This window comes from Necator americanus, chromosome V (genome assembly GCF_031761385.1).
Source record: "Necator americanus strain Aroian chromosome V, whole genome shotgun sequence".
Taxonomy (NCBI): domain Eukaryota; kingdom Metazoa; phylum Nematoda; class Chromadorea; order Rhabditida; family Ancylostomatidae; genus Necator; species Necator americanus.
The window spans coordinates 33,802,914-33,815,830 of NC_087375.1; the positions used below are offsets into that span (position 1 = coordinate 33,802,914).

Here is a 12,917-nt window from a genome sequence, read left to right on the forward strand (position 1 = left end):
AATCTTACTGATACGAGATGTGATACCGCTTGAGTGAAGGAAAAATAAAAAAGAATAAAAGAATAGTAACAAAATAAATAATAATAAGATAGAAATAAATAAAAAAGAATAAATAAAATAATGTAAAAGAAAGTTACTTGATAGTTATTCAATCTTTTATATTTTTTGCCACGAAATTTTGTACCGTTTTTAAAAGTCATCTTCTGGGATTTTTTCGATTTTGGACCCTTAGAAAGTCATTTATGCTAGAACAACTGCCCAATTGCCGCTGGAAAGTGGATCTTTTACTTCATTAAGAGTTTAAATATTACTTATTTATTACTTACTTACTTACTACGAGAAATACGGCAATCCTTCGTAGTTCATGTGATTATGGCTGAAAAATTGCATGGAAAACATTAAAAAAAACACCTTACGTAAGTGCTAAAAATCATCTCCACCTGAAAAATTGTTTTGTAAGTTATTATCCGTGTTTTTCATTGGAGTGCTCGTGTAAATTAGGGACATCATAATATTTCTTGCGAATGTTCGAGCATTCGTTATTTTGCCATGATCCTTTTTGATCGTTTTGACTTCCGTTTTCATGTAAAATTGTATGATGTGCAATTTTTGAGCATTCCTTTTGAACAGCTTTAGTCGCTAACCGAGTACGGCGAGATGGCCGAGCGGTCCAAGGCGCTGGTTTAAGGCACCAGTCCCTTCGGGGGCGTGGGTTCGAATCCCACTCTCGTCAGTTGTTTTGCTCACTCTTTGTTCCTCCCACCAATTCGCGCATATGTGTTCACGTTGATTTTCTTGACACCTGTTGATTTTCGAACTGGTCGAGAGGGTGCCAGTAATGCATTTTCATTTATCTCGATTGAGTTGCATAAGTTTCTCTCTTCGCGTGGGACACGCTTAGCATCAAATTTTTCTTTAAAGGACTTTGTGAAGGATCATCGGGTTGGCGTCTTTCTGTAGTGCATTTGATATCGTGTGGAGCCCAGTCGGACACGGATCTGGTCCAACTTCCCTGGATTCTTGACTGGCCAGATCGGATGGCGTATTTTCAATATTGTATGACCGTAAGCGTTGGATTTTCCACCAAAGTCCTTCAGATATTTATGAGATATTTAGATATTATATATATTTAGATATTTATGAGTTCAAATCAACTTTTTTGGTGACTTTTTCCATATAATCCATAGAAAAAGATTACGACCTCTGGGACTTCTTAAAGCGTTAAACCAAGAAAGTGAAATTCAGCAGCATTCAGAAGCATTGTACCAAATTTTATGAAAATAACATTCAGATACGATATTAATCGAGTGAGCACCGCTTTTTTATGCTCTAATTTCTAGTTTCATATTTTTTACATTAGCTAAATTGGCTTTCGGACCGTGGTAAATGCGGCTCCGTCTTTGATTTTCGATCGATGACCTAGGATAGAACTTCGAATCCCGTCCCTCACTTGTGTAAAGCGGAATACTCCTGGCAATCCATCTTGATTCACAATAATGACAATTTCATTTATTTATTCACATACAATAATTAGTGCACCCAAAAAAAAAGAAAACACATTTGTCTAAGTCAGAACATTCAAGAAAAAAATCATTTAAGAAAAAAAGAGAAAAAGAGATAATGAAGACTTCAAATGCAATAACTTCCAGATTTTCCTAACATAAAGAAGATAAAAATTATCTTTTGGCCTATGTAAGATCCACTCTGTGAGATCCACAACTGACAAGTTTTCACTGGCCTCAACAAAAATAGGTCAGTATCAATTAATTCGTCGAATAATTTGATCGAATGTTCGATTAATCGGTTGTTTAGATTTTTTTCAGGTATTCTTGAAGACGTACCAATATCCACAAAAAGCCCGCAGACAAGTTTTTATGGTATTTCAGAAGCCACTAAATGTACAGTGAAAATGCAGAAAAAAAAGAAAATAAAAATAGAATCATAAAATAAAGAATTATTAATAAAAAATGAAATGTACTTCGCATCTTCCGAGCCGTCTTTTACGGCCATTAGGAAGAAATAGACGGAATCACCATCTTCCCTGTAATCTACGACCCCATTTAGGCATAACCCACCTGGAACCCGTATCACCCCAGATTGACGGAGTGATGCCTTCGAAAAAAGTTTGCAGATTGTTGGATGAAATTTTTTTCTAAATAGTGATGGATCTCCTCGTCGCAACTACAGGTTCCAAAAAGAACACAAGTTGATTTTTCGGAATTTTTAAAAAACAACATAGTCAAGCATGGAACTGGTCAACTTATGATCTCTCGATTTGGTCAATCAATCCATATCGACGTGATTTGAACGACCGCCAGAAATGTCGTGAAATCATCATAGTAGAAGTGATTTACGAACCGCTTTGAGTTCCATTATTGTATTATTCTGAATCAATTTTTCCTCGTGTTATTTCTTTTATCGTCTATTATTATTATCTATTATTTCTTACCGTTCACCTTGTTTGCTGAGTTCAACTGCTTGCAATTGCAAACTTTTCGATGTGAAAGTTCTCGTAAATCTAATTTCAGTTTCAAAAATGTTTTCATCGTGATGTTGGAGCTTCTACTTTTCTGATTAAATTTTTTTCCTTTTCTGATTTTTGCTGATAACTGATTTTCTCCTCGTTGCTTTCATAAAAAAACGTTTTCTAAAAAAAATAAGTTGTTTCAGTAAGGGTCTTTAGTCACCCGGCTACCATATGCGGGATGCCCCTTTCGCCTATATAATTTATTTCTTATTAATTTCTTCCATGTCTCTCCATCCTTAGGATTTTCCTCTTTTTTCTTTAAATTCCTTACTTGTTCACACGTTCGGATGCTCAAGTGACAAATCCATGGTGATCTATATTATTTATTTTTCTGTGAAGCATATTATCGTGGTGTGCTTCTCTATCTTCTATTTAATTAATATAATATTTTTATATAAACAATACATATACATTATAAAAATATATATTACAACAACATATAGTTGCATTATATTTTATTATATTTTGCTTTTTTTTATATTTCTTTTTATCCTTTATTTTTCATAAACGAATGTGACGCTGTGAAAGATTCTGGATTAAAATTAATTTTTAAAAGCTCAGTCCGAGTAGTTGTACAGACTTCTTCTGAAAAGATATTTTTCATTGAAAACATGGAAAAGTTGCCACAAATTTAATGTTATTTTATTAAAAATCGAAGATCTCTCATTTTATTGTGTCACGTAGGAATTTTTTCCCTAAATAATCGAGAACATTTATTTGCATATATTAACAACTCCTTCGTCGTCTATCCAAGCCTGTCCAACATAGACCGCTTTATTGCCAACATAGCATCTGTAGACATGAATACCTTCGTCCCCACATCTCATGTCGTATGCTCCTCAAAAACAACGGATTATTGACATGGGAAAAGAGTGTTCCAGAAATTTCCATTCGCAAAAAAGTGTATACGCGATTCTCACTTAAAGGCAGCATACCACGAATCTGGGGTGGTGCGGATTTCAGGTGGAGTATCCGTGTACGGGGTCGTGGATTATAGAGACCGGGGTGGTTCCGCTCATCTCTCCCTGAATCACTGCAAGCAGCCGGCCCCTGAATGCTGTTTTGTACGATCCCTTCTATTGCACCGCGCCACCCTTGCACGCGTAGCGTCCCTTACTGCCTATCGGGGCAGTCCGAATTGATTTTCGACGAATCGCAGGACGGAGGCGGCGCAAGGGGTGGAGCAAAGGTTGCAATAGATGGCGTCATACAAAATAACATTCTGGAGGCGGCTGTTTGCACTGATGCAGGGAGAGATGAGCGGAACTACTCCCGTTCCCACAATCTACGACTCCGTAAATTCTTGAATTCTCCACCTGAAATCCGCACCACCTCAGATTCATGGTATGCTGCCTTTAATCTTATTCTCTATTGTCAAAATATTTCTCTTTCTAAAGGCAACATACCACGAATTTGACGTGGTGTGGGAATCCGTGGGGAAATGTAGAGATGAGGTTATTGTAGATTGCGTGATCCGGAGTGGTCCTGCTCATCTCTCCCGAATCGTCGTAAGAAACGGCGTGAGAACCGCTTTAATTCCTACGAGTCACGTTAGAACGCGCCTCTATGTGCATATTCCGGTCACCTCAGCAGGCTATTCTTTGGTTTCACACGAAGAGGGCTGGTGAGGAGACATCATCGATCTTCGACCGCTCGCATGTGGATGCGGCGCGTACGCAACGGTCACGAGTTGCAATTGAAATCATTGTAGAAAAGTGACGTCTTTTACGCCGTTTTTTTACGACGACTAGAGAACCATTCCGGATCCCGCAGTTTACAACCCCATCTCTGCCTTTTCCCGGTCCCTCAGGACCTCAGATTTGTGGTATGCTGCCTTTAAGTCTTCGATGAAGTAAGAGTATACATTTGTTTTTCCAGAAAAATGGTAATCACATGGATAGAAATGTGGAAACACGTGCCTTTACTCACCTTGCCGCCAAACTGTGTACTTCTTCACATGGAAAGTAACGTCCTCTACGTCATCAGTTCGTGATCCGTTGAAACATCCTGGAAATGAGGAAAGAAAACCTAGTAAGTTTTTGTAGTCATGAGAATAATTGTTTTTGCTGATGATGAAAATACTTGGTCGTTTTGATAATTTGCTCAAAAATTATTGAAGAAACTCCTGTTTCTTAAACCAATGTTTAGCTTAAATTTTACTGGGTTGAACAATTTCTGGACGAAGTATAGACTGGAGCAGAGCGACTGTAACGATACGTCACTGAGTGCAATCAATACCCATCAAAGAAACCGTCACCGCTGGAGGTGTTTAGTGATGGTTCCAGAACGACTAGCACTTTGATGCACTCGCCGCGTAAGCAGCTGTGCTCGAAGTTGCTGTGACGGGGAACTAGCGGTTGCGAATCCAGCTGGGACCCTCACTGGCCAGCACGGCAGTCCGAGTGGAGCCAGTAAAAAGTGTATGGTCGGTCCGACTCTTCTTCACAGGAGCAGTATGTGCTGCTTATAATGTATAAAATTTAAGCCTCCTGTTAAAATTGTGTTGTCCTGAGAGTTTTTTCTAGGGAAATTCATGTCAACAACAATTTTGGAGTACGACAAAGCGTAACGATTCTTCCAGAAAATAGCTTCAACGCATTTTTTTTTGTAGAAATTTGGAACACTTTTGGGAAATTAAGAGACACAACACGTATAATCCTCACCTTTCGGCTCAATCCGAGCCCGTAAACCTTTCTTCTGGATATTACAGTATTTTAGTAAGCCTTTTCCTAACACAAAATGTCCAGTCTTGACAGAATCTCCGTAGTCGTCTACGCAACCTGTAACATTGAATTTATCGATTTTCTTATCTTCTTATAGTTTTCGTTCAGCCTGGAAAAACTGGTTTCAAGTGGATTTTTTTTTGTATTTTCCGGGCTAATGTTCCTTAGAATTTCGTTTCTAGACTAATAATGCTCATAAAACTAGGCTTAGGAAGCATCGAAATAAAAAGATCACAACTTTAATCATTAAGTTAAATTAGGTTTTATACATGGATCTAAATTGTTTAAGATTTTATACATTTATTGATCTCAGAATCATAAATACAAAATAAAAAATAAATAGAATAAAAAAAACAACAAAAATACATAAAGTGTTTCCAACATTTATTGATCTCAGACCCATAAATGCAAAATAAAAAAAAATAAAAAAAAATAATAAAAAATAATAAAGATATATAAAATGTTTCCAAATTCGTTCTCGCTTATTCAAATTCTAGAATTCCAAGTTTTCAAATTATTGAATTAGTAGACGGTCATCCTAGCTGCGCATTCGGACTCAATTGCTGTATTTGTACCGATGTGCGGTTATATTCCCATTTTTCTACCTCTCAGCTACTGCTAATATCACTCCAGAGGTCTGATCGATTATGGCAAAGTGTCCTTAAGGATGTATTGATCCTATGGTGATTTATCGACATCAAAAACGTTGGCTTCTTCCTCATACAGCACGTTCGTTGCAAATCTCCAGAAATATTAGGTTGACGCATAAATCTCTTCCTGTATCCTTGATGAAACTCTATTGTAAATATTCCAAAAACTGACAGATCTGGATACCTCAGGAACGGGCAACATGATCCCCTCCTCGCAGAAAGGCTGGAGCTGCGAATGTAAGAAGTCGCCGAGTAACTACCTCCTTGATCCTGGGGTGTTGAACTAAGTCTAGGACTTCGTTCCATCCAGAAAGCGCTATCACTAGCGCCAGAAAGCAAAAGCTGATTCAGCCCAGGGGGCTAGCGATAGCGGCAAAAACGACTACAGCCGACATGTGGACCGCTTAGTCCACATGTCGGCTTTTGTTGTTTTTTCTTCTGTTTTTTATTGTTTTTTTAAATTTTGATTTAGCTACATTTCCACTTTTTTGCCACCTTTCTTGTCGAGTAATTAAATCAGACCCAAATGAAGCTATATATGGCATGGTCTCGAAAAATATCTATTTTTATTTTTTTTTTTGACTTCTGATTATGTTAACAATAATATATGTGGCTACGAGAATGAAAAAAATGAAGAAATGAAAAAAATGAACAAAATGGATACTTTTTTCCCAAAACGCGATCGTAGCCAACGTTTTAAATGTACCTTTGAAACGTCTCGATACGCAACAAATCAAAAAATTCCCAATTGTAATATCGTCAGAACCATCGGCATTATCCGGGCAGTTGTTCACGGATATTTCCTCTCCGGATCCTGGAAAATTCCCAATAGTATTGAAGTATACGGGAAAATATTTTCCTATTCGGTAACCAAGAACCTTCATATACGGGATCCTCTTCGCCTGTACACGAGTACTCAACTCCATTTTCTACATATGATGTTGTGCCTAATTCGAGTACGGTACCAGTATCCGTAAGACAGTTTAGCACCTAAAATCCTAGCAAATGTTGTGGAAATTTTAAGGAAAAGTTGAAAAATTAAAAAATTCCTTAAATTCAAGTATTGGCACTTCGAAAAATTCCTCAACTTTCAAGTCCAAAGTTCATTTTGAGAATTAAATTGAGCCCCCAGGGCAAATGTGTTATGAAGTTGCTTCAAAACACATATTATATGGATGAATATTTTTAGTTGGGTTCGAAAAATTCTTTATGGATAAAGAGAAAAGAATAGTGCTTCAAATTTATTATTTTCTTCTGAAAATTCGATTCTTCTTTTGAAATTTGATTCCTGAAAGATTCACGTTGCCGTAGAACGCACATAGATGGGTTTTTAAGTGACGAGTCCAGTTATTACAATTACACAGATATTTTAATTACAGAAACTCCTTTGTTTTGATTTTCTGTTTAATTTGTTTATTTTCAGAAAACCACCCGTAGAACCAGGAAGTATGGCTGAATTACTAAAATTCCACATGGAACATGTATTTTAGTAGTACGAGAAAAATGGAGGAAAAAGAGAAAAGGAAAAATGAAGGAAGTGAGTGATTTTTGTTTCCGGAAATTATTATATAATTAATGCATTTAATATTAACTTCATACCAAAAACTCAAAAGATGCGTAACATATCTGCCTAAGACTTTAATAAATTAAAATTTGTTCCTTTTTCTCCCTAAGGCGTATACTTCACAACCTTCCCGTCGCTACTTTTCGTTTCCTGCAAACTTCTTGGCTTTCAATTAGCTTTTTTTCTTTTTGCAAAATTTCCACAGTCCAAGGACATAGTTGATTTCAAGGAGACACCTGTCCATCACGCACGAAAACTTCTCGAAAGTTCTTGGAAAGTTTGCGGATGTGATTGAATAATTATTCGGCTAACTCTCAAGATGAAGTTGCTTCACCATGGGACCCTATTCACATAGTTGTTATTGCCGACTTGTATGTGACAGCACACTTCTTTGCTTTGATCTACTGTCGTGATTGTTTAAAGGCCATGTTTCAGCTACGTAGCTGAGTATCATAAATAGTAAAATACGATTTGGACTCAAACATTCACCATTTCGTTAGGTTTTTCAATTTTTGTTTGTTTTTCAATGTTTTATTCATCTAATTTTTTTTTGATATTGTTTTCTTAAGATAAGCCTTCCTTCCCTGTGGAGAAAGGCTAATCCAAAAATAGATCGTCTAGGTTGAGGCAAAATGATCCATCTTTCAATTTTAGCCTCTATCTTGTTTATTTTTGACTTTTTTAAAATTAATATGAAATGAGAAGAGTCCCTCACTCATTTTATAGATCCAGAAATTATTATACTTATTTATAATTCGTAACAAATTTAAATGTATCACTTGCCATCGTTCACATTTATTGAAAATTTAGCTTAGAAGTCCGCTCCAGTTCAATTCCAATCCAATTATGGGACATGGCACACTGTTGGTTGGTTCAGAAAGAGAAAAATCTCAGCTGAGAACACCACAAGCTCTTAAATTTATTAATTTTGATCTGTTTTTTTTCCCATCGTAAACAATTCTGAAGCAACTGAATATTTGGAAACATTCGATCCTTTCGCTCTTCGTGCAGTAAATATTTTTCGCACATCGAATAACCAGTAAATATTTATGGTCTCGATTTTCGCAGGGGAAAAAAAAAACTCGTAACAATGAGTCACTCAAACAGATCCATTAATTTTCATTCGAAGCTAATTTTTTTTTGTGGCATGTTACGTCTGTTGTTGAAAAAAATCTTCGAAGCCTCTATTTTTTCCGTTATTTTTTTTCCTGTTCAGATGTACTAAACTAGCAAAGCAAAAAAAATCGAAGTTGTAATGAAGAAAAAACTTTTTGCACTTTCTGCAGGCATACATGTATATTAGTTGGAGAAAAATTAGAAATTATAAATCTTCTGGAAATTTCCATGATAGCTGGGATAGTTTTTGCTCTGTGCACTAGGATTTTCATCATGAAACAGTGGTAAATTGTTATTTTCTTCCAGAATTTTCCTAATAATTCTTCGTTAACGTATTTCACGAATATTCATTTCGACATGAAAATAATTTCTTCCTAAAACATATATTCACATGACTGAACAAATAACTCCATGATCCTAAAAAATATGATTTTAAATCTTTAAAAGGATCTAAAATTAAAAATTAAAACAGAAAATTTACACGGCTTAAAAAGCTGATAATAACACAACCGTGTTCTTTTTTTTAAACTCGATTTTGAGTTCATTACCTCGAATTTACAAAATTATTGCATACCTTTATTTCACCAGCCAGACATGTGACTAGAAAATTTCCATTTCTAACCCATTTTTCATTTTCAACATGTTTTACGCCATCATCTATACATGAACAGAATACTGCAGATGGGATCAGGAATAAAAATATGAAATGAACCATTGAGCTTGTAAACGACTGCACTGAAACACAGTTTTTAATCAAATATTCAATAATAATAATAACAATTAATCAAAGATTTAATTTAAAGGACTTTAAGGGTAGAAAAAGGATGAAAAAATGAAAATGATAAGCACCGCTATGAGACGCTAGGCGCAGGAACTCAAAGTGCGATAATTGCCCTATTACAACACTCATCAATTTGGACCATTGCTTATTTACACTCACGTCAACAGTGGAGAAGATTCATTAGACCACGATCTCACGAAAATATCCAACTGTTCGCATCAAAATAAGAAATGTTTTCGTTGAGTTATTGCAGACCTATCCCAAAGCCTAAAATTTTCTGTTTATCTGCTAAATTCAAATAATTCACTTCCAAGTTTTCTATCAATGTGCTTATAAGGTTTTTATCCATTTATTTATTTATTTATTTATTTATTGAAAACACCTGCAGGTATGCCATAAAACAAAAAAAACGAATTGGAACAGAGCTCACTAGAAATTCGCCTGAATTTTACACAACAAGACTGGCCCTTCAAAACGTAAGGGGTGGTGGATTGGCAGGTTATTCTCCTGCTACAGAAGGTGAGGTATCCTCACGCGAGATCCTTTTCCCAGACCCTTTTTTAGACGAAACTTTTATCGGCCTGACCTTTGGCTTCTTCGACGTCTTTAAAGGGGTAAATAGAGGTGGATTGGAATAATTCTACGTTTATTCCGTCAACTCCACACTACCTTCGATCAGTGTTTCGATAATCGTTCAAAGTAGTGAAAACGGAAGCCTTATAGTTTTAAATTGATTTCCTTGAGCTGTAGCCAAGATTGGTATAGATTGGTCTTTATTAAACAACGGCTAACGCGTCGGCGTTATCGCCTTCGTCAGAGCCTGGAAAATTCAAAGCGATTAGTAACTTATTCCCTCAAGCGCCTCATCACCCTACAGAAAGCATCCAAACGGTAGGCAAACTCAAACAGCAACACATTGGCTAGTGCTTACCTCTAGTACTTACGATCTATACCAATCTTGGCTACAGCTCAAGGAAATCAATTTAAAACTACGTTTCAACATGCCGAGATTCAAAGACAGTCGAACATGGGCAATACTCAGAGAGGAAGCCATATACATTGAAATTAGTCATAGATAGTGTTACACCGGATGTGCTGTCCCTAGTAGCACACAATTGTAGCTGCTCCGTATACTAACGAATGAGTATTCATTGTGTATGGATCACCAACGACGATATAGATGATTCGATCCACACAATATCAGGCAGTTATAAGTCACAGAGCAGTGCAAGCGGCAAGAACTCATTCGTTATCGACAAGCATTCATTCCCATTATTCATTGAAGAGTTTCTTTTAAGAAGCAAAATCGTCCCAACGTCTAACAGAAAACATAGACCAAAGTATCCTGAGATTCCAAAGCACGGGAACATTTGAACTAGTCATTTCCAGATTAAAGAGTAAAGTGCACGGCGTTGATCAATCCCTATGCGGATACTCGTTCGACATCAACTCAGACTTCGTTTGAGGTTCACCAACGCGCCTGTACCCTTAGGATGACTAGAGGGGCTAGAGATAATAGAACCCATATTGCTAAGTTAGTGTTTTTATCCTCCCAGACAAGCCAGGTACTAATTTATCAACACCGAAGGAGTGAAAGGGCTGGTTCGCACTGCGGCGTATTCGAACCTATGATCGATTGTGGGCACAGCGGAACCTCCTAGCGACTGCGCTACAACATCCCATAGTTTTAGATTAATTTCTAGAACTTATGAACGTTATTGAGTTAGTTAAGTTGTTTCGTATATGGGTATAATTGGTGTACAAATGGTAGGAAAACCAGTAATAATTACGAGGCTAAAATGAGTCTAAATAGAAAGCGAGACAAAATTATCAATGTTGCCAAATGAATGAGGAAATTACGGCCAATGTGTGTTTAAAATCATTAACTTCTTTCCTCATGAAAACGGTGCTCTTCCAGGTTTTTGCGGACAATAGTAGTTTGACCTCTCAAAGGGAGAATGTCAAAATCTAATGTGAGGGAACCCACGGGAAAAGCTAGAGACGGGGTTGTGGATTGCGGGTTCAGCTCAACGGGGAGATACGGCATCGAGCGTTCCGGCGCACTACTTTCTACGACGAGATCGACTGGAGCACGGCAGCCTTGTGCACGCGCCGCATCTTCCGGGCTTTTTTTACGGCAATTAGGAAGAAATGGACGGAATCACCCCCCTCTCCACAGTCTCCCATCCCGTATACGAATACTCCATCTGAAATCCGTACCACCTCAGATTCGTAGGGTGATGCCTTTAAGTGGTGTGCGCCTGGGTAAAAAGTGCACCCCACTACGGATATATACAGCATAAGCACTAAACGGGCTAATTTAATTTTTGCAGCAATATATAGCCATTGCAAATCACTCGTAGGTCATAATAAGGACAGTGAGCGATTGGAACAGGACGAGACGAGTGGTAAAGTTCCATGTAATCATCACTACTGTATAAATCAATACACATAAAATATCATTCGATGTGACAGCGCAATGTAAACTGTGGAATGAGCTAGTCTGACTGAATTATTTCCTGGCGAATCCTATCTGCATTGGTGTTCAAAACCAAAGGGGAGATATAAAAAGTAATATAATAGCAATATAAATAAATAATATAAAGTAATAAATAAATAAATAATATAAAAAGTAATGTGAATAATAATATAAAAAGTAAATAAAAAGTAAAAGGTAAAAAGTAATGTAACATAGTATAAGCAAATCGGTGGAAATGAATGAAAATGAGGAAGTATGTTGTAAGTGGTGTCCCAGTCATGTACAGAGCGCTGGACGCCACATGACGTGAGGTCAGCGGGACTATAGCGCGACTATAGAGTATAGCACCCACCCTACCAAAGAAATTTCCTGTCAACCTTGGGGCCAGCATCGGAACACATTTCAGAGCATGCTTTGCTGTTCATAGTGATCGCACAGATCCTATGAAGAGCCATGTCCCACCTTTTGTAATGAGCAGGGAAACATCGCGATGACTTCAGTCTTTAAAGGCATCACCCCACGAATCTGAGGTGGTACGGATTTCAGCTGGAATATTCGTATACGGGGACGTAGATTATGGAGAGGTGGGTGATTCCGCCCATTTCTCTCTAATTCCCGTAAAAAACAGCCCAGAAGATGCGGCGCGTGCGCAAGGCTGGCGCGCTCCAATCGAACTCATTGTGGAAAATAACGCGCCGGAACGCTCGAATGCCTTTAACTGGAGAAAACAATAAAATAATAGTTACACCTGTTGATTTTACTATTTTCTTTGAAAGCTTTCTTTAGACTTGACGTGTCTTTTTTAGATTCTGCTTAAATCTCCGAAATCTTGGTCGGGAAAAAGAGAGAGACTAGGTATTTTAAATTTTTTAATGAAGAAAATTTGCTCACCTTTGAGAAATTTCTCTGTCTTCTACGCTAATGAAGAACTCATTCGGCAAAACCCTTGATGCACTTTCACTATACTCTATTCCGACACTACAGCACAAAATTTAAAATTCTGTTTTAAAATTTATATTATATTTTTAAACCATTAATTTAATTCATTAATTTGTATTATATTTTTATATTTGCAAT

At 37.0% G+C, this 12,917-nt stretch overlaps 1 protein-coding gene across 1 annotated transcript; it reads right to left on the reverse strand.

The window, feature by feature from the left end:
- Window positions 1-3,240: 3,240 nt before the first annotated feature.
- Window positions 3,241-9,295, reverse strand: RB195_016050 (uncharacterized protein; the record flags this gene model as incomplete). Its single annotated transcript, XM_064207031.1, has 6 exons — window positions 3,241-3,365; window positions 4,457-4,534; window positions 5,191-5,307; window positions 6,607-6,714; window positions 6,779-6,890; window positions 9,155-9,295. 6 exons carry the CDS (start codon window positions 9,293-9,295, stop codon window positions 3,241-3,243), a joined length of 681 nt encoding a protein of 226 aa, XP_064062912.1.
- Between the last annotated feature and the right edge of the window lie 3,622 nt (window positions 9,296-12,917).